We start from the raw sequence: 22,331 nt of genomic DNA, 5'->3' as shown, positions 1-22,331 counted from the left end.
TATGGCATTCAACATCAATCTCCACGGAGACTAGTGTTGTTGCAATACTAAAGTTTCAAACTCACTTTCGATATTAAGGAATAGACTCGATACTCAAAATTGAATCCAATAGCATGATGATAATATAAAAACACTTTCTTTACAAAATAAATGTGGTTTTCCACATTAAATGGTAATACTTTCTTTTCTATTCCCATGTGGCCTTTTATCTGCATAATCCCTCATTGTCCAGGTAGGTTCTATAGTGGTCCATAGGTGTATACTAGTCTATGTGTCTTATACTGCTGCTACAGCTTAACATCATTCTAAGGATATTGGAAAGGTTCATTTCTGTGAATGGGACTTTCTTAGTATTGATACCTTTGAACAATTTGTATCAACTTTCCATACTTTAGTATCGATTAGTATCTGATTTTTTATACTTTTAACAACGTTAAAGGAGACAAGTTTAGTTATAAAAACACCTGTAAATGCAAGATAGGTGAGTTTACCTGTGGAACACTCCAGGCAAAGCAAAATTATCCCCATAGACACAAGTGGCAGAAATGTTACATGGTGCACCTTTTAAAACAATGAAATCATTTAAACTCCAGAAGGTTTTTGCAGGTGCTTCCAACGCTCTTCTTTTGAAAAACCTTTATATTGTGTCTTTTATTGTGAAGGAGAGTTCACATGGGCAAAGCTGCAGGTCTCATTGTTTTTAGCACATTAAAACGTGAGTTAGCACAGTTAGCACTGGTCTGGTACAGAAGCCCCTCCCACATATTTACATGTCTCTGCTTTTTGAACCTGTCCACAGTTTGATTGACAGCTGTGGTCGACCAGTCAGAGGCGGGTTAAAGCATTGATGCTGTTTTTATGGTACAGTATTATTATATGAAGAGTTTGAAGTCTTTTGCAGTGGTCCTAACTACTTTCTCATGCAAAAACCCCACCAGTCCGCTATTTACCAGGACCACCACTAGGAGGAGCCACGTGGGGTTGAAAGTGCACCATTTTTAAGGAAAAGATTTAAACTTGTGTAAAAACAAAAGTCAATTTCTGCATCTATATGAAAAGAGCAAAACTGAATGTATAAGATCAAGTTCATGCATCAGTTCCATCTGTACATTCACAACGGCCAAGTCCACACCCGCCCCTCAGAGGATGACACACGACCCTCAGAGGACCACATTGATCCTAAGAGAACCACAGCTGACCCTCGGAGGACCACACTGATCCTAAGAGAACCACACTCGACCCTCAGAGGACCACACCCGACCCTCAGAGAACCAAGTCTGAGCCAGGATTCTGGTCAGGGGTACTTAGCTGGAGGTACTCTGTGCATGTTTCAGATGAATGAGGAGTAGGATTACACAATGTATCGTTAAAGTATTGATTAGGGATGCACCGATCTGATACTGGTCTCGATTGTCAGCGCCGATACGCTTCCAGATATTGGTTCAGCCAATATCGTGTTTGGACATATACATCTATGTGATAAGACTATTTACTGGTGGTTCTTGGCCCAGAAAGTCTCATAATGTTTGAACTCTTATTTACACAGAGCTGTTCTTTAGATACTTGAGAGATAAAAGCAGCTACATGACACATTTGGTAGTTTTGAAAATAAATGCTTCTTTCAGTCTCTGCACTGGTATCGGTTGATATCGGGTCAGTTCATATCTGGTATCAGCAAATACTTAAAGTAGTATCAAATTATCATAGTATCAAAATCAGTATTGAAACTAAAAAAGCCAGATCAGCACATCCCTAGTATCGATAGCGCCGTATTAGCCAATGTGATAACTGATCATTTCAACTAAATACATCATAGTCAGACCAAAATTTTCCATCTGACAGAAATGTGCTGTTTTTTAAAATGGAAACTTTAAAAAAGGCTTGTTTTATTCAGATGTTTTCATATTCATAAGTCCTAACTTAACCCTCTTTGTCTCTTTAAATTTTGACAAGTAAATAAAGTTTTATCGATGGCTGAACATCACACTAGCAAGCAGTGGAATCCTATGAGTACCACCGAGTAAGAAAGTAAAATTGGAGAAGGAAGTGCAAACATCACAGTGGGCGTGTACCAGTGGAGGTGAACACAGGATCGGCAAAATGGCGACTTTAAAAAAAGCGATTAAAGACTACCCAAACATGAATCACCCCAAATGCAACATTGAGTGAGTAAATAGTGAGGGGAGACAACTATGATCTGGTTTAAAAACTCATTTCAAAAAAAGTTCAGTTAGCAAAATAGGTCTGTTTTTTACTCATTTTGCTAATTTGTGGGTTAAGTTGTTGGCGCTCAAGTGACGGAAATGTAACCGAGAGAATCCAGTCATTTTTCAAAATAAAAGATTTTTCAAAATAAACAATTGTTCAGACTCAGATAATAAATACAACAGAAATAATTAATTATTTCTTGGATGGCCGGTGGCCCGGTACCAATTGGTCCACGGACCGGTGGTTGGGGACCACTGTTTTAAAGTATTATAAAAGATTGCAATGATATCAATAGCGCAATTTTCAAGAGCCTTTTTTCCCCACATCCTGCAGCCCTGATAGAGACAGTCCTCTCACTTAGGCCTTGTTGTGGTCAGGCCATAAACATTTTACAGTCTCTGGACCAGGCCTGATCACTACAGTGCAGCAGTGGTCCCCATGTTTAGTTCTACATTAGGAGGGGGTATGTTACTTCTTTGGAGCCTTAACTGCTAACACATAACATTTAGATCAGCATGTTTACTTTTATTGTTTTGAATATGCTATATTCGCCCAAAACAATGTATTAACATGTTTTGTATGTTTCACTTTAGTTTTTGACGATCTGAGTCCGTCCTCGCCTTTGCTCTCCGTGCTAAGTCACTCCCCCTTCAGAGTGACAACGCAACAAAATCAGTATGCATACCGCTGATGAAACTACTGCACATCAGGTTTGTCAAGTTGTATTGTGTTGGTTTGTATCATGTTTTTGTATATTTCTGGAGAATTGTGGTGTGGGAGCATGGGTGACCTAGACTTGTGAAGCTTTTACAGGCTTGTACTGCTAACCTACTGAATGGGGAGAGATCACTAGATTACTCAAACATGCATGTATGACATCTAAAACCTCTTCAGGCATGTTTTTGATGAGGGAACATTTTAACATGGTAGAAAGATTTTAAAAATTGCAAGCTCATTGTGACCTTTCATCATATTTTAAGACTTAAGCCAAAATATTAAAGTGAAAGTGTCCTGCAGCTGTCCAGAAGAGGCCGGTATGGAGCAGTTCAAAAATCACAGTTTTTTAAAAACACTTCTTAACTCAAGATGCAACAATACCTGCCATAATGTGATTCTGTATGATCTATAGTCACTAATAAACCCTTGCTTAAATGTTTGTTATTGTTGAGGCGGCTAAAGCAGAGGAACTACATATCCCATAATCCTTTCCTGTTCAGTGCAGCCAATATGAAGAAATGACTCTTAAAGGCTTTTAAATGTGAATCCTTTGTCTTATAATGTTAATGAGAGCAGAAGGAGAAACCACGCTGTTAAGTGGTTAAGTATGAGCCATTGCTCATCCCAGTGGAGGTCTCCCACTTGACAAAACCAAAGAAAAGTCCAAGACAGAACCTTATACTATAACTATAGACCCTTTAAAACTCCCTCACTGCAGAATGTCCAAATCCCAATTCGAAAGTGACCAGAGGCAACAGTGAAAAACCTGCTGTGATTTTACCATAGACTGGGTATATAAATGGACATGGCTAACTGCTGCGTTCCAAATAGGAAGTGCGCATGGCTGTAAAGTGGTGGACTGGCCCCTCTGTCTGCTGTCAGGCTTCCCATTCTAACCTTAAAATGTTGGTTTTAACCCGCTCTACATGATCCTGGTGTTTTTATTTAGCTATTTTGTCCCTAAATCAAGATATGAATATTAATGACAGACCAACCAGGTGCCTTCTTTCCCTGACGTTACTCCTGCTAGCGTTAGCAGCAGACTTGTTGCTAAGTGTCCGCCCCTGCCAAACCAGCAGTGCAAGCCCGAGGGGGTGTGTACCTTCAACAGCCTCACTGCTGATGGGCTCTTTGAATTTCCACATATGGTTCCTGGTTGCAGATTAGCTGGTATAACTGTTAGCCTCAATTAGCTTCATATGACTGCAGCCGAATGCACAGGTGATGTTACACTTAGTCCACTTCTTTATACAGTCTCTGGTTTTTACTGGCATCAGATAATAAGTGTTTATAATAGTGATGGGACAAGATCTCATTCCACAAGATTGTGCACACGAGAGAATAATGTGTTTACAATATTGTGAGGCCAAAATTGTGGGCTCAAAATTTCTGTCCTGGTCTCGTTCAGGCTTAGTTTTGAATTTAGATCCTGTTTTGTCCCAATTTTGATGTGGACACCCCTGATGTCCTGTGAAATAATGAGTTTGTGTTTTGCAACCAGGTTGATTCAAGTAGCGGTGGGCAATATGGTAAAAATTTGTATCACAATTTTCTTAAGAGCCAGATCACGATATTGTTTTGTTATCACATTTCTTAGCTTTGAAAACTGTATAAAATAAACTATCTACTGTTTCTGAAAGTTTACTCTTCACTGTGATTGTTTAAATTCAGCTGTCACTCCAATAGGAGGAGAGGGTGGGAAAGTGAGGAGAAACATGATATGATAAAACCAAAACAGCAGATCGTCATATGGATGAGATCACGATTTGATTTTTATCTCCATATCGCCCAGGCCTGGTGTGGTTTTCATTGGCCAAACCCCTCTTGATTTTTCATATTTTCTGAGGTTAAAATTAGGTCAGTTTTTCCATTGAAAACACTAGGGCCATAGTCCTTTAGACCTTTAGTCATTTAGTCAATGAATAGGTCGATGGTGTCTTAGTCGCCCTAACGATTTCTGTGGATAATAGCAAAAAGGCATGGAGAGAATGAGCTGGAGTTTAGGAGTGACTGGACTGCTTTTTTCTCCCTTAAGTGCAGAATCGGCAACATTTTTATTTTTGCCAACACAACAGCCCTTTTTGTAGATTCATCCATGCACAGGTCACAAGAATTTGTTGATGTCCACTATTGCCTCTCATCACAAGGGATGGGCCGATATGGATTTTCTAAGCCGATACCGATAACCGATATTTTGCCCGCTGCTGTGGCTGATAACTGCTATTTGCCAATACAGATATTTAGCTTTTAAAACCCACAGCAAGGCCCACAAATGTATCTTAAGTTAAAGTAACATTCACAAATAAATTTTTCACTTCTGAAAAAATAATAACAAACTGTATTTATGTGGGATATACAGAGAATGGGGTAGCGCAATTTATTTTATTTTTTTAAATCGGTATCGATGTCGGCCCACACCGATACTGGACCCGATATATCATCCATCCCTACTCGTCACCTCTGTTCTGGACTGTTAAGGTTAGAGACTTTTAAAGGGTCTATGGCACTCGCTCTGGATGGTCTCAAGCTCAGAAGGGTACCAGACTGTGCCACTTGGAGATCTGGCGTCGCGGACTCTGGCACACCTGGCTCCAGTGCGCCGCTCCAGTGGTAGAAGGGCTGCACAGGCCGAGCTGCAGCCGGCCCAGGACCTGGTTCTTGGTGGTCCGGTCGAAGTCTAGGACGAGGAGCTCCAGGCTGATTTGGGGCAGCAGGTCAGGGGGGATATCGTAGATGAAAGACTCATTAAACACTGGGTTCAGCGTGCTCTTCTTCACGTGAGTCTTCTTCTTGGCGATGCGTTTGCGCCCGTAAAAGACGTTCACCTTCACATACGGGTCTGCAAAAGAAAAGACTCCCTTTAGACAAGATTTGGACCTTGTTTAGACCTGGTTGAGTCCTAGCTTAATTCTGCTGTAGTCCTGCTGTAGTCCTGCTGTACAGTCCCTGACAAAAGTCTTGTCGCTTATCCATTTTGTAGAAACAAATGCTTATAACCTGATTTTAAATTAATCGATTGGTCTTAGAAATGTCTCATATGAAAGCTAAAACCCTCCCAAATTATGCTCAATATACTAAAATAAATTTGCTTCACTGAAGAAAGATTGATCATTTAATGAACACAGAAAGGTCAGATTTTGGCAAGACAAAAGTTTTGTCGCCTACAGAAAATTGAACAAATAATTTACTTCAAATACAAAAATAAGTTGCATAACGTCAGTGAATTAAGAAGTGGTGCTGTGAGATCCATATTTAATATCTTGTATGACTTCCATGAGCTTGAAGAACTGCATCCATGCGGTTCGACAATGATTCATACAATTTGTTGATGAAGTCATCAGGAATAGCAAAGAAAGCAGTCTTACATGCCTCCCAGATTTCATCAAGATATTTTGGTTTTGCCTTCCATGCTTCCTTCTTCATTCTACCCCACACATGCTCAATGATGTTCATGTCTGGTGACTGGGCTGGCCAGTCCTGGAGCACTTTGATCTTCTTCGCCTTGAGGAACTTGATGTAGAGATAGAAGTATGCGATGGAGCACCATCCTGCTGCAAAATTTGACCCCTTTTATGGTTGGGAATGTAAGAGGTAGCTAATACTTCTTGATATTTTAGGCTATTGATATTGCCTTCCACCCTGCAAATGTCTCACACACCCCCATACTGGATGTAACCCCAGACCATGATTTTTCCGCCACCAAACTTAACAGTTTTCTGTGTGAATCTTGGATCCATGCGGGCTCCAGTAGGTCTCCTGCAATATTTGCGGCGGCTGTGATGTAATTCAACTGAGGATTCATCTGAGAAATCCACCTTCTGCCACTTTTCCAGTGTCCATCCTTTTAGCAGGCTGTCGGCCTTGGCAAATGCCACACAGTTTTTTAATTGCCTTTTGTTTAGTGCTGGTTTCTGTGCACTAAGGTCGTTTTCACACCTAATAGTCCAGTAGACTCGGTTCGATTCGGGACCAAAATTGAAACATTGTTAACATTTTCAACTGGAGCGGTTTGCTTTCACACTGCTTTTTGTCAAACGAACCAAACCTTTTGAGAAGCTTGTCTAATCCTTCACATGTGGTGGCGCTGTACCAAAAACCATGGAAGGAAACGAGACAAAAAACCATGAAGAAGAAACGCCGCTCGTCTATTGGTCAATACAACGCAACTTCTTTTCCGCAGGGAAATGTAAACAAAATTACTTTTGTCCGACACTGCGCTACAGTGCGGGGGAATCCTACTGCTTTCATTTTTTCACTTATTAATTTATAAACCTCGTTGTTTTTGTGCGTGGTCACGAGTAACTGACATATATTTTCGTCAGACCATATTTCTATGAGGGCTTTTACCTCCTCTTCACTCCACGTCTGACCACGAGCCATTTCTCCGCTCCGCTAGCTTTGCACCCGTGTTTGTTTTGGTTTTATTTACCCAGAATGCTCTGCATGTAATCCGCTTCCTGTCTTTGGAGCGGCCTGTGGTCTGCTTGGCGTTCATATATGCATTCAAACCGTACCAGAGTTCACTTCAACCGGACCGAAACCTAGGTTTTTTGGCGGACCAGAGTTCGCTTTTTTGGACCGTATCAGAGTTCGATTCACACCTGACCAAACGAACCGGACTTTGTGGCCAAAAGAACTAGAGTTCGATTAAAGCGTACTAACCAGTGCTAGTGTGAATACGATCTAATTCGGCCATGGAGGCCATTTCAAGACAGAATTCTACAAACTGTTCTGGTTGACACAGGGACTTGAGGTGACCAGGCCTGGTGGAGCTCTGCTGCAGTGGAAAAGGGGCTGGCCTTGAATTTTCGAATCAACAAACGGTCCTCCTGAGCAGTTGTCTTGCGGGGTCTGCCGGACCTGGGCTTGTCAAAAACATCTCCAGTCTTTTCAGTCTTTTTCTTATTCTTTGTACTTGACGCTGAGACACATTGAAGGTGTCAGCCACCTCAGCAGTGGATCTGGTCTTCAGCCTCTTGATAATTAACGCTTTGGTCTCAGGGTGGATCATAGGCATGTTGTCAGAGGTCAAGTTGCAGTTGATGTGAAGGTCTGGTGTGCTGGGGTTCTTTTTATACACACCCACTAATTGATTGATCAGTAACTCATCAATCATCACAGGTGAGGTTGTAATCTAGGATTGGGTGCGTCATATGACAAGGCGACAAGACTTTTGCCTTGCCAAAATCTGACCTTTCTGTGTTTATTAAATGATCAATCTTTCTTCAGTGAAGCAAATTTATTTTAGTATATTGAGCATAATTTGGGAGGGTTTTAGCTTTCATATGAGACATTTCTAAAACCAATCGATTAATTTAAAGTCAGGTTATAAGCTTTTGTTTCTACAAAATGGATAAGCGACAAGACTTTTGTCAGGGACTGTAGTCCTGCTGTAGTCCAGCTGTAGTCCTAGTATAGTCCTGGTCTAGTCCTGCTCTATTGCTGATTTAATCCTGGTCTAGTCCCGCTTTAGTCCTGGTCTAGTCCTGCTTTAGTCCTGGTCTAGTGCTGCTTTAGTCCTGGGCTAGGCCTGGTGTAGTTCTGGTCTAGTCTTGTTCTCACTAGCAGAGAGGCTGGCGTCCATCTTGGGCAGGTTTCTGGCCTTGAGGACGACCACACTGAGGCGGTGGGACACAGGTTGATAACACAGAGATGTGAGGAGCTCTCCGCAGCCTGCACTCTGAAAACACACAAACAAACAACCTTTCATTAAAACTGCAAGCAGTGATAAAGGGCCCCCTTGCAACCGTGGAAGGGCACGCCACAGTGGGAGAGCTGCGTATTAAGCCAAGCTTGACACGTGATTCAATATTTCCAGTGCCATGTTAGAAATAAATGTTTACAGCCCATTGTAACTTTGCTGGGGGCACTGGAGAGTCATTTTTAAAGATAGAATTTTAATCCACAGATCATTTTGTCCAGCTCATGAAAATACACAGATGCTACATTGGGTTTATCTAAATCTGGTTTCATGTAAATGTTACTGGGGTGAGCTCACTAATGAGGATGGAGTGGATTGTAAAATTTTAAGTATTGGATAAAATTGAATAACTGACAAGAAAAAAGTCAATAAGTGAGTCTAATTTGTGTATAGGGCAGAAGGGGAACTCTTTTTAAGTGGGGTTTTGCAGTCGCCAACCATCGCCAAGGCCCAGATCTTCCATATATTGGTTTATTATTTCAGATAATTGTGAAAGTCTGGTGGTGAATGTATTGCTTTTTTCCTATTCCTGGGTTAAGTACAGTGTTTGTTTGGTGTTATAGTTGGTAGAGAAAACCTTGTTAAACTGTCTTGCGAGTAGTTAATCATTTTCTCCATTTGAAAGATGTGTTTCCCATAGGAGACAGATGTCTGATTGTAATTTGGCAAGATGATTAAACATTTAGTTCGTTTTAATTTATGAGCCAATCCCCCCAATATGTTGCAAATTTTAGAGAAGACATTAGCTAAGGGACACAAGCTGACATGTCCGTGTAATCCCACAGTTGGCCAGGTATAATCCATAGCAAAAGACAAAGTTTAAATCTGTCAACTGGACAAATTGTTGTAAGAGTGAAGATGTGTCCCTGCTCATCCAAAATTGCTAGTGGCCACTGCCTTATATGTAAGGCTGACATGGATATTCAAAAGATAGGCTTTGTGTGTGTACCAGGTGGTGTGCATGTAAGTGTGTGGTAAAGAAAGACATGAAAAACACAAAAAACATACATTACAGAGAAAATAGTGAGTGTAAAGCAGTACAGATACAAGAAGAACATGTTTCAGTAGTTGGAAGGAGGAGATTAAGCTTTTATTGGCTTTATTTTAGTTATGAGAATGTGTCAGTGGGATTTGTGGTCATTATTTTATAGTCCATCCATCCATCCATTTTCTTCCGCTTATCCGGAGCCGGGTCGCGGGGGCAGCAGTCTAAGCAGGGACTCCCAGACTTCCCTCACCCCGGACACGTCCTCCAGCTCCTCCGGTGGGACCCCAAGGCGTTCCCAGGCCAGCCGAGAGACATAGTCCCTCCAGCGTGTCCTGGGTCTTCCCCGGGGCCTCCTCCCGGTGGGACATGCCCAGAACACCTCCCTAGGGAGGCGTCCAGGAGGCATCCTGAGCAGATGCCTGAGCCACCTCAACTGGTTCCTCTCAACGTGTAGGAGCAGCGGCTCTACTCCGAGCTCCTCCCGTGTGACCGAGCTCCTCACCCTATCCCTAAGGGTGCGCCCGGCCACTCTGCGGAGGAAGCCCATTTCAGCCGCTTGTATCCGCGATCTTGTCCTTTCGGTCATTACCCAGAGCTCATGACCATAGGTGAGGGTAGGAACGTAGATTGACCGGTAAATAGAGAGCTTTGCCTTCCGGCTCAGCTCCTTCTTTACCACAACGGACCGATACAGCGACCGCATCACTGCAGACGCTGCACCGATCCGCCTGTCAATCTCCCGCTCCATCCTTCCCTCACTCGTGAACAAGACCCCGAGATACTTGAACTCCTCCACTTGGGGCAGAGACTCACCACCCACCCGGAGAGAGCAAGCCACCTTTTTCCGGTCGAGAACCATGGCCTCGGATTTGGAGGAGCTGATTCTCATCCCAGCCACTTCACACTCGGCTGCAAACCGCCCCAGTGCCTGCTGCAGGTCCTGGCTCGAAGAAGCCATCAGGACAACATCATCCGCAAACAGCAGAGATGAAATCCTGTGGTTCCCAAACCAGGCCCCCTCCGGCCCCTGGCTGCGCCTAGAAATTCTGTCCATAAATATAATGAACAGAACCGGTGACAAAGGGCAGCCCTGGCGGAGTCCAACATGCACCGGGAACAGGTCTGACTTACTGCCGGCAATGCGAACACAGCTCCTGCTCCGGTCATACAGGGACCGGACAGCCCTTAGCAAAGAGCCCCGGACCCCATACTCCCAGAGCACCCCCCAAAGGGCACCACAAGGGGCATGGTCGAATGCCTTCTCCAGATCCACAAAACACATGTGGACTGGTTGGGCATACTCCCATGAGCCCTCGAGGACCCGATGAAGAGTATAGAGCTGGTCCAGTGTTCCACGACCAGGACGAAAACCACACTGCTCCTCCTGAATCCGAGGTTCGACTATCGGTCGGATTCTCCTCTCCAGTACCCTGGAATAGACCTTACCGGGAAGGCTGAGGAGTGTGATTCCCCTGTAATTGGAACACACCCTCCGGTCCCCCTTCTTATACAGAGGGACCACCACCCCGGTCTGCCATTCCACAGGTACTGTCCCCGACCGCCACGCGATGTTGCAGAGACGTGTCAGCCAAGACAGCCCCACAACATCCAGAGACTTGAGGTACTCAGGACGGATCTCGTCCACCCCCGGAGCCTTGCCACCGAGGAGCTTGCCAACCACCTCAGTGACTTCAGCCAGGGTGATGGACGAGTCCGCCTCTGGGTCCCCAGTTTCTGCTTCCTCCTCGGAAGACGTGACAGTGGGATTGAGGAGATCCTCAAAGTATTCCTTCCACCGCCCGACAACATCCCCAGTCGAGGTCAGCAGCTCTCCACCCGCACTGTATACAGTGTTGGTGAAGCACTGCTTCCCCCTCCTGAGGCGTCGGACGGTTTGCCAGAATCTCTTTGAGGCCGTCCGGTAGTCCTTCTCCATGGCCTCTCCGAACTCCTCCCAACCCCGAGTTTTTGCGTCTGTGACCGCCCGAGCCGCGGCACGCTTGGCCCGCCGGTACTCATCAGCTCTTCCGGTGTCCACCACCGGGTTCGGGGATTGCCGCCGCGACAAGCACCACAGACCTTACGACCACAGCTACGAGCAGCCGCATCGACAATAGAGGTGGAGAACATGGCCCACTCGGAGTCCATGTCTCCAACCTCCCCCGGAATCAGGGAGAAGCTCTCCCCGAGGTGGGAGTTGAAGACCCCCCTGACAGAGGGCACCGCCAGACGTTCCCAGCAGACCCTCACAATGCGCTTGGGTCTGCCAGGTCTGTCCGGCTTCCTCCTCCGCCAGCGGATCCAACTCACCACCAGGTGGTGATCAGTTGACAGCTCAGCCCCTCTCTTCACCCGAGTGTCCAAGACACGCGGTCGGAGGTCAGATGACACGACAACAAAGTCGATCATCGACCTCCGACCTAGAGTGTCCTGGTGCCATGTGCACCGATGGACACCCTTGTGCTCGAACATGGTGTTTGTTATGGACAAGCTGTGACTAGCACAGAAGTCCAATAACAAAACACCGCTCGGGTTCAGATCGGGGAGGCCGTTCCTCCCAATCACGCCCCTCCAAGTGTCACTGTCGTTACCCACATGGGCGTTGAAGTCCCCCAGGAGAACAACGGAGTCCCCGGTTGGTGCACTGTCTAGTACCCCTCCCAGGGACTCCAAGAAGGCTGGGTACTCTGCACTGCTGTTTGGCCCGTAGGCCGACACAACAGTGAGAGACCTGTCCCCGACCCGAAGGCGCAGGGACGCGACCCTCTCGTTCACTGGAGTGAACCCCAACACGCAGCGGCTGAGCTGTGGGGCAATGAGCAAGCCCACACCAGCTCGCCGCCGCTCCCCGCGGGCAACGCCAGAGAAATGGAGAGTCCAACCCCTCTCAAGAAGTTGGGTTCCAGAGCCCGAGCTGTGCGTGGAGGTGAGGCCGACTATATCTAGCCGGTAACGCTCAACCTCCCGCACAAGCTCAGGCTCCTTCCCCCCCAGCGAGGTGACGTTCCACATCCCCAGAGCTAGTCTCCATGTCCGGAGATCCGGTCGTCGAGGTCCCCGCCTTCGACTGCCGCCCGGATCTCTTTGCACCCGCCCCGCATGGCTCCTCCCGCAGGTGGTGGGTCCATTATTTTATAGATTTGTCTAAAATAGCTAGTTGTTGATAATATAATTTTTGTCATGTACTCACGTGTTTTTCTATTTTTTGGGGGCGAGGTTCAGATTTTTACGTAGATTTTTTTTTTCCAAGTTGGGCTCCCATTGGCCCCATGAAAATCAAAGTTTATTTTTTCTCAGGGTCTTCAGTCATAATGACAGCTCAATTGCCATTTTCTCCGGACGCAGTTTTGATTATTCCCTCGCTGGGACATTGTCCCAGGCTCTGGCCTAATAACATTAATAACAATAATAATAACAACAACAATACTACTACTACTACTACTACTACTACAACTAATAATAATAATCATACTTTTTATAATTTTTTTACACCTATATGATAAGTTAGAATGATGGGACATTGTCACATTGTTCCCCATTATGAAAAGCCTCTCAGTAACTTGTTTCACAAGTCCACAACAAATAGGTGAATACATTTTTTGAAAATTGTTTTAATAAAATTTGAAGGGAGCACTTAAAAGATAGAGCCGTAATTTGCATGTCATTATGTCCAGCTCAGAAATGTGCACACGCACGTCATTGGCTCCATTCAAATCCGACAATGATTGTGAAAGATTTTTTACATTTTTCCAAAAATTTACATTTTGTTGAAAAATCACCATGACTACACCCAACATTTTATTTAAAAGTTAATTGATAACCTTTTATTGCACATGGGTTTTGTGTCTTTTGGCAAAATTTGAAGTGTTCTTGATTAAAACTGTTGGAGGAGATGTCAAATGATTGAGTAATTTTGTCTCCTAGGTTTGCTCCAAAATGGCTGACTTCCTGTAGGGTTTAGGGCGGGGCCATAATATAATTTTTTACATGTACAATCGGGGCTCTAAAACGACCATGCCACAGAGTGTTAACGCTAGTGCTAACACTAACACCAGTGCCCAACACTAACACCAGTGCTAACATTAGGAAGAAGTCCCCGGCTCCTATAGTTTTGATCTTTAACACCAGAGGAGGTTATATTAAAGTTAAGATGCTTTTCAGTGAGCCTGGTCCTGCTCACAAGGATCAAGCTGAGCATTAGTCAACTATAGTTTTCATTTCCTTAACCTGTTGCCAATGCTAGTGGGAGCAACCTTGGAGGAAAGGAGGCATGATTGGCCTTTTATTAATTAATGTTCTGTGAGATTAATATTTCATGTAACATGATATATCATACTTTGACCTGTATGTTTATGTGTGCGCCAGTATGGCATGTCTTGTCATAGTGTACTCTGTCCTGCCACATGTATGATTCTTAAGAAAGATCAGATAAGAATACATGTTTTGCAACATTCTTCATGTCTGTACATTTCAACCTAATTATTAAGAAGTCATGATGTGTGCCACTAGTGTATAAGAAGCCACGGTAGAGATGTGAAAATAGGAGACAGTGGTAATCGACTTGAATGATGCCTGTATCTGCTGAATAAAGACACTGAATTGTGGAACTGCCCAGCCTTCTGGACTCCTGCTTTCGGTTCACCAGCTGTGCAAGCTGACAGTTTATATCTTGATTTTTGAATAAAATTGTGAAATAACCACAGGCTCATGTAGAGCAGGTTAAAAACAACATTTTAATGTCAGGATGACGAGCCTGACCACAGCAGTTACAGGACCAAATTTTTGTATACAGTCAATTGGAGCAAGAGACAATGAAGCCAAATGCTCACTTCCTGTTTGGAACATGGCGGCTAGCGGACTAGCTATATCCAGAAATATGTACAGTGTATGGCCTCACCTGTGTGTTTCACCTGTGTGCGCGCGCACATACACGTCTCTCATGTCTCACCTGTTTGTGTGCATACACATGTGGGCAAAATTGTTGGTACCCTTCAGTTAATGAAAAAAAAAACCTCACAATGGTCACAGGAATAACTTGAATCTGACAAAAGTAATAATAAATACAAATTCTATGAAATGTAAGCAATTAAAGTCAGAAATTGCTTTTCAACCATGCTTCAAAAGAATTATAAACTCATGAAACAGGCCTGGACAAAAATTATGGTACGCCTAGAAAAGACTGAAAATAATGTGACCAAAGGGGCATGTTAATTCAAGGTGTGTCCACAATCTTGTAATCAGTCAGTGGGCCTATATATAGAGCTACAGGTCATCACTGTACTGTTTGGTGACATGGTGTGTACCACACTCAACATGGACCAGAGGAAGCAAAGGAAAGAGTTGTCTCAGTGCATACATGTCTCTCATGTCTCACCTGTGTGCTCCGTCGGGTGATGTCCTGCGTCAGGTGCACCCTGCCGGTGCTTGGGTCGACTCCCCTCAGTGGCACCAGTGCCTCGCCGATGACATCATCGCGGGCAAAGCGGTCGAAGCTGAGCACCAGGAAGTGCAGTGTGAGGTCAGGCAGCGCACTGTAGCTAACGCCATAAAAGCTGAAGGTCTCGTCGAACAGAGGGTCGAGTGTGCGGCGCAGCACACGAGTCTTCACGCGGTGCTTCTTCTCCGGGAGGATGGTCAGTTTGACATAAGGGTCAGAGCTGCCCTGGCTCACAGCCGGCAGTCCCCGTGCCCCCACCACCGTCACCACCAGAGCTTTTTTAGGAAAGTTATAGTCCACAGTGAGACTCAGGCAGCCCAGGGACCGCTCCAGATCAGAACCAGGGTCAGAACCAGGATCAGAGCCTGACTCTGGGCTGGATTCGGACTGGTACTCAGCCCGAACGGGAAGGGAGGGGCCTGAGGGGTCAGTGGGAGGGGCCAGGTGGCCCATCTGCAGCTGTCCGTCAACCAGACCTGAGGGAAGAAAGAGTTACAAATCAGAGGATCAGAGGGAGGAGAGCGACTGAGCAGAGGGAGGAGAGTGTGTTCAGAGGGTCACAGAGAGACAGAGTTCAGAGGGTCAGAGGGAGGAGAGAGAATGTTCAGAAGGTCAGGAGGAGACAGAATATTCAGAAAGCCAGAGAGAGGAGACATAATGTTTAGAGGGAGAAGAGAGTGTTCAGAGGGTCAAAAGGAGGAGAGAGTATTCACAGTGTCAGAGGAAGGAGAGACAGTGTTCAGACGGTCAAAGGCAGGAGAGAGAGGAAGTTCAGAGGGTCCGAGGGAGGAGAGATCAGAAGACACCTAGAACCAAGTGCATATTTGCATGTTTATATTCCTGTGTTTTTATTTTATATTATCTAAGCCAAGTTGTTTTTGCCATACATCAGCATGTTAATGTTAGCATGTTTCGTTATGTCCAGCAGGCTGTTGTTGCTGTACATTCGCGTGTGTATACTTTTGTGTGTTCTCACCTTCCAGCAGGCTTTTGTTGACATTATATTTGTGTGTGTATATTAGCGCGTTGACTGTTGATGTTAGCATGCTTACTCACCGTCCAGCAGGCCGTTGTCGGCGTCCACGTGCACTCGGCCGCGGCGCTCTGTCTCTCTCCTCACGCTCCTCACGATGCGCTTGCTGCCCCCTCCTGGCTCGGGGAACACACTCACGCGTTTGCTGGCGCTGAGAGACTCGGGGTAAATACTGATGCCCTTCAACATGTGGATGAACCTGCAGGGTGCACCGCAGGGCAGGAGACACAGATTTAATCTTTGTAACATAACTTGTTTGTCAGGTCCTTGGGATTGAACTATAACATTAGTAGACCATCATTTTACATGTTCTTCATTGTTAGGGTTGTCAATAAGATGTTAATCGATACTAAAACTAATATTGAAACTAGATACTCATTTGAGCAAGTATTGATCATAAAAAAAGTCCCATTCACAGGAAGAAAAGTGAAGAGTGTTGTGATGGAAACTTAAGTATATTCATGTTATGTCTTTAAATGCATTTGATCAATTATATTTTTTTCTACAACAATAATGATTATTGTTGTGGAAAAATTACAGTTCTAGATGAAAAGTAATCCATTTGCGAAGCTCGGTGTTTTGAAATACAGAAAAAAGGTTTATTGTTTGTTACAGCAGATGCAGACAAGACAGGGCCCAGGCCTGCTCTGGCCACAGACTGGCAGCCTTTCAGCGTCTCCCCCAGTCTCCATCCAAGTTCCCATCTACCCCCAGTCTCAGTTCCATTCTCCACCACCCTGAGCATCTGTGGTCTGACCATTTTATACCAGAATGACAATGCTACATACATTTCAAAGCAGAGTGACTTTTGTTTCACACCCATGGGATAATGAACTTAGACAGGTAGAACAACAACAAGTTTCCTGTAGGATGAAAACAGAGTCTTCACACATGTTAATGTCTAGTCTGGGTCTGACAGACTGATGTGATCTCACTCATGTGACCAAATGTATTTAAAGGCACAACATGTATATACTAAAATTTCCATCACAACTGTTTTTATTATATTCGTTGTATTGGTATACTGTCTGCATCTAATTATTAACTTTTCCGAAAAGAAGGAAGTTAGCTTGCCGCCACAGTAAAATCCGCTCAGGTCTCAATTGTGAAAAGTCAGAAGTCATTGCGGTGAATAATGGACCACTGCAAATCATTTATAATGAACTAGCTCTGTTTTTCATGGTTTTAAGACCATAAAATCCGGTACAGCTCCTTAAAGTTTTTTGTTTTGTTTTTTTTAAGTGCAACTTACTACAGTGATGTGAGTGGGGATAGGGGGTGGGAGAAAACAGGTATTTTCTCTCCACTTAAGTCTCAAATGCAGGACACTACAGAATTACACAATCATGCATGAATCAGTCTAAATACAACTGATTAAGTTCATGATAAGGGAAGACTGCTATAACATGGTCAAAAGCAAGGTATTTTACTTCTATGAGGTATTAAAGACAGGGTATTTTTACTTCTATGGGGTATTAAAGATAGGGTATTTTACTTCTATGGGGTAGTAACTGCTAACACATAACATATTTAGATCACCATGTTTCCTTTTATTTGTTTTGAAAATGCTATATTCACCCAAAGCAACATATTAACATATTTAATAAGTTTCACAGTCATTTTAGACACTCTGAGTCCCCCCTCCATTTGCTCGCTGTGCTACATCACTCCCTCTTCAGAGTGACAATCACAATCAGCATGCATCCTCCTAATGAAACTATTGCATATTACATCAGGTGTGTGAAGTTGTAGTGGGCTGTTTTACATCATGTTTTTGTATATTTATGGAGAATTGTCATGTGGGAGCATTGGTGGTGTAAGCTTGTGGGCGGAGCCATGTACAGGCTCGCACTGCTAACTATAAGAAGGGATCGGCCCGGGAAACATTGCTAGATAAGTCAAACATGCATGGATGACAATTAAAACCTCTTCAGCCATGTTTTTGATGAGTGCTCCAAAAACTTCAGTTTGCATAATACCCCTCTTTAAACAGATTTCTTCACATTTCTTCCCTGCACCACTCCCTCTCACCTGTAGGGGGGGTCCTCAGTGTCGCAGTACCGGTCAGCATGGAGTTTGTACCGCGACGACATGTAACGGCGCTGACAGAAGGTCCAGAGTAGAACCAGAACCAGAACCACAAGAACTAAGAGACCGGCACCCAGGAACCCAGCCAAGACTGGGGACATGCCTGAGGAGAGAGAGACCAGGTCAGAACCAGAAAGAGAAAGGGACGAGACCGGGTCAGAGCCAGGAACCCAACCAGGATTAAGAACAGGTCAGAAACACTGATTTGAGAACTAAGAAACAGGAACCCAGCTGGGACTTGGGACATGCTTAAGGAGAGAAACTAGGTCAGGACTATGTCCAAACCATTTGGATTTGGTGGAAGTGGTGGGAGATAAATAAATAAAAATATATGGGGTCAAAACTGTTGCATTTGTGCAAAATGAAAGTATTCAGTTTAGAATAAAAAAGTGTTTAAAAAATGCGAAAGTCCATTCATTTCTGTGAGATACTTCACCTCAACCTCAATCTCATCAAGACATTTACATGCTTTAAAGAAGACCTATCGTGCTTGTGTCTGCTCTATAGTTATAATCTATGACACCCATAGATCATTATGTAATAATTTCCACATGTTATTCATCTAAAACGACTTAATAAAAGAAACAAGTCAACAAACTGCAGTGCCCAACGGGATGTGATGTCGCCATAAACGTCATCACAACAAAACGTGCATGCTGTCAGCCCCTCCTATGGACAACCGCACATCACACTAGACAAGCCCATTTTGCTTCATTTGTACTAAAATGACTACGTGATGCTGCTGAATCCTACAAGTATCACCGATTAAGAAAATAAAACTGGAGATGGAAGTGCGCACGCCACAGTGGGCGTGTACGTCACAGTGAGTGTGTACATCACAGTGAGTGTGTACATCACAGTGGGCGTGTACCAGTGGAGGGTGGAGGGGGTAGGTTGGAACAATGATGTCTTGAATCCAGGAAAATAAAGATTATTCAAACATGCACAAATCACTCTAAATACCACAGAGGGTCAATCAGAAGAAAACTATAACATATTTAAAGGTCTGAAAAGACCAGCTTACAGAATAGCTCCGATTTAAAACATTTCATTATATTGTCTGAATTCTATCTTCAGTAAAATGTATAATCTGCATTGAGAATGTTACATAGACCTACGGATGAATCAGGGAATCATAACACAAGTAGGTTCAAGTTTTAACAAAAATGTCATACTTCATTTACTAAAGGAAAAGGCATCATTCAGATCTGTCACAGTTTAAAGCTGCACTATGCAACATGTCTACTTACGTCCATGGATTGAATAGTTGTGTAGAGGGTGTTACACAATATGGAATTAATGTGCAGATGACAGATTAGGCTTTCTCTAAAACAATGGTAACATCATTAGATTCAAGATTTTAATTCAAATTTCATTTTATTGAAATTTATAATGTTACTTCCTGGTTGCACAAGATGTGACATAAGTAGACATATGTAAACAAGGGCCAAAACCTACATTTCAAAGTTATTGGACATATAAAAATAAACAACTCTTTTCTGTTTTACAACTCCCAGACACTTGCTCTATTTTTGTACTTTTGGTTTTCTACTTTTCCTCGCAATCTGATACTTCACTGACATAAAACTATGATAAATATTGAGTATCGGTTCTATCCACCAAACCAGGTCAGAATTAGAATAAAATGAAAACCTGTCAAACTTACCAATCTTGTAATTATTCAGCTTGTGGCATCACCTGCTTGTCTCCATATAGATTAAGACATTTAATGCCATAATATGGAACATCTGAGGGAGAATAATGACACCTCTATGACACCATCAGTATCTGGGTTTTAGGTTTTGTTGTAGGATGGATAATTTGTTTTGTTTTGCCTTAAAGGTGTTGTATTACACAAAATAGACCCTTTTAGCCATGCTGTTACCTCCTCAAAAACATGGACCCGGAGTTGTGTTCTGTTTCATTCACACATGTTTGAATAAACCTGCTTTCTTAGTCTGTCTACATCTCCAACGCTCAAAATTCTCTGTTCCACTTTGTGATATCATGAAGCAGTAGCTTTCAAGTTAACGTCTACCTTTTACCTTTAATTCAGTAGAGATTGGCAATCAGGACTGAAATCATCCCGATGATTCTAGTGAAGGTGTATGGAGTTTAAAAACACTGAGGAGCACTTCCAGTATTACCACATGATGACATCACAAGGTGGAAGAGGGTTTTCTGTTTGAGAGAAGGTATGTTTTTGATGAGGAAACAACATAACACAGATCAGAGAGCAGCGTAATGTGGGCCCTTTAAAAATGTGAAATCATTGCATTTCCCTTGTGTCCTTGAGCAAGATCAGGGCTGGCCCAGCCTATAAGCAGACTAAGCAGCTGCTTAGGGCCCCAAGGCCACCAGAGGGCCCCCAAGAGCTCATACATTTGTATTGAAAATTATATATGTAAAGTTATACTAGAAACAGTGCTGGGTGTTTACAGAAGTTTAAATATCCCTCTATAAAGATTACATTTGTTTTTTATATACAGTAGCAAACTATTTGCTTCCTACATTTGTTTTATCTATGTGTTTACACCCCCGAGGTGCGCTGAGGCCGCTGAGGTACTTTTGAATGGCTGTTTTACAAGTTAGATAAAAACATTTCAGACTTGTGATCATATAAAAAAAAAATTTAAAAACTTGGACAAGGTGATGAGAGCAGGGTCATAATGTTGTCAAATGTCAATAGCTGATGTACTACCCCTAGGTAGTACATCCACTACCTAGGGGCCAGAGACACATTCTGCTTAGGGCCCCCTGAAAGCTAGGGCTGGCCCTGAGCAAGACTCCTTCAGTCTGCCCCATGTGACCAGACGGGGAACAGACAGGCTATAGACTCTACAGAAAAACAAGACTCATGCATTTTTGCCAGTAATGACTAAATGTAATATCCGCTGCTAAATGGTGGCTGGTTCATTGTCTCCTAACAGACCGGAGCAGAAGGAGCAGGGCCGGAGTAGGGTAGGAGGAGGGCAGAAGGAGACACCGAAGAACGGGGCTTTGTGCCGGGACATGACGTCAGCCCTTCCCGCCCGGACCCCGTCATCCTCAGGCTCTCACAGGGACATGTCCCGCTGACTGGATGGTTCTCACGGATCATGCAAACATCTCTTACATGAATGCTATATCACAAAGAATAGGATAAATAATAATTTGAAACCACGAAACGCCCCTGTGTCAATATGCCAGTGTATTTTATAATCAGGAGAATATCTGTGTTAAATTAATCTGGACTAAATCTGGACTAAATCTAGACTAAAAAAAAGGAGAGTAAAGATAAGCAACAGCACAAAAATATGCTTAACAAAACTGACAAGTGCAACGTGCAATGGTACCGCCCAAGCAACGAACGGGCCTCGATTAAACCGTGAATCACCAAATCTGGACCAACTCTGGACCAGACCAGGACCTGAGCAGACCCCGGTCCCGCGAGGAGCTATAATCAGGACACGGGGCGAAGAGGGAGGGGAGCAGAGCCGTGTTTACCCCGTGTGTCTGCCGGGCCTCACTCACCGTACGAGGGCCGCAGCTCCGTCACGTCCGCCATTTTGTGGGTGAGACAGGACGAAGGGACGATAGGCGCGCGGCCGTTACTGCGCTTCCATAAAGAGCGCGCGGAAAAGCGGACCGTCCGGGGCGAGTCCGCGGGTTGGACCGGATCACGGACCGGGACACGGGATCGGGTGACGGGCGTGAAGAGCGGGCGGCGCAGGGGACACGCCTCGGGGCTTCTCGGTGCTCCGTGTTCGGTGATGGAGATGGGAGGATACAGGGAGCATGCGCAAAGAGCCTTGACAAAAGAGCGCGCAGATCCTGTGTGGAGACAGAGGGATCACTCCGGTAAGAACAGGAGGAGGAGGAGAAGGAGGGGGGGAGGAGGAGAAGGGGGGGACTTTGGATCACATTTTAAGATATGTAGGCCCTATAATGATCTTTCAGATGCCCTCCCATCCTACTGCATCACTGTCTGTGAGATGCCCTCCCAACTTTCCTTATCCCTGTCTATTAAATTTCCTCCCATCCTCCTGTATTGCTGTGTGTCAGATGCCCTCCTGTCGTGTCTTTTCCCTGTGTGTCAGATGCCCTCCCATCTCCCTGCATCCCCGTGGGCATTTTTAAAACCCGGTATTTCTTTGTAAACTCAGTCAGAGTGGGGCGT

The 22,331-nt window shown here is 44.2% G+C and overlaps 1 protein-coding gene across 1 annotated transcript; it reads right to left on the bottom strand.

Annotated features, from left to right (window-relative positions):
* Positions 1 to 5,289: 5,289 nt before the first annotated feature.
* On the bottom strand, positions 5,290 to 21,917 carry LOC117383236 (synaptotagmin-11-like). The gene is made up of 6 exons (XM_033980346.2): positions 21,686 to 21,917; positions 18,116 to 18,275; positions 16,108 to 16,283; positions 14,989 to 15,527; positions 8,488 to 8,605; positions 5,290 to 5,764 (listed from the first exon to the last, which is right to left on the bottom strand). Exons 1-6 carry the CDS (start codon positions 21,717 to 21,719, stop codon positions 5,454 to 5,456), a joined length of 1,338 nt encoding a protein of 445 aa, XP_033836237.1. The 5' UTR covers positions 21,720 to 21,917; the 3' UTR covers positions 5,290 to 5,453.
* Between the last annotated feature and the right edge of the window lie 414 nt (positions 21,918 to 22,331).

Source organism: Periophthalmus magnuspinnatus, chromosome 16 (assembly GCF_009829125.3).
Source record: "Periophthalmus magnuspinnatus isolate fPerMag1 chromosome 16, fPerMag1.2.pri, whole genome shotgun sequence".
Taxonomy (NCBI): domain Eukaryota; kingdom Metazoa; phylum Chordata; class Actinopteri; order Gobiiformes; family Gobiidae; genus Periophthalmus; species Periophthalmus magnuspinnatus.
This window is presented reverse-complemented; position numbering and strand designations above follow the sequence as displayed.

Bases quoted from the DNA above. Each gene is read 5' to 3' on its own strand.
- LOC117383236 (XM_033980346.2), bottom strand. From the start codon at position 21,719: ATGGCGGACGTGACGGAGCTGCGGCCCTCGTACG. The intron at 15,528-16,107 runs GTGAGTAAGCAT...TTCTTCCCTCAG, and splicing joins CGACAACGGCCTGCTGGACG to GTCTGGTTGACGGACAGCTG. The intron at 8,606-14,988 runs GTGAGACATGAG...GTGTGTTTTCAG, and splicing joins TCACCCGACGGAGCACACAG to AGTGCAGGCTGCGGAGAGCT.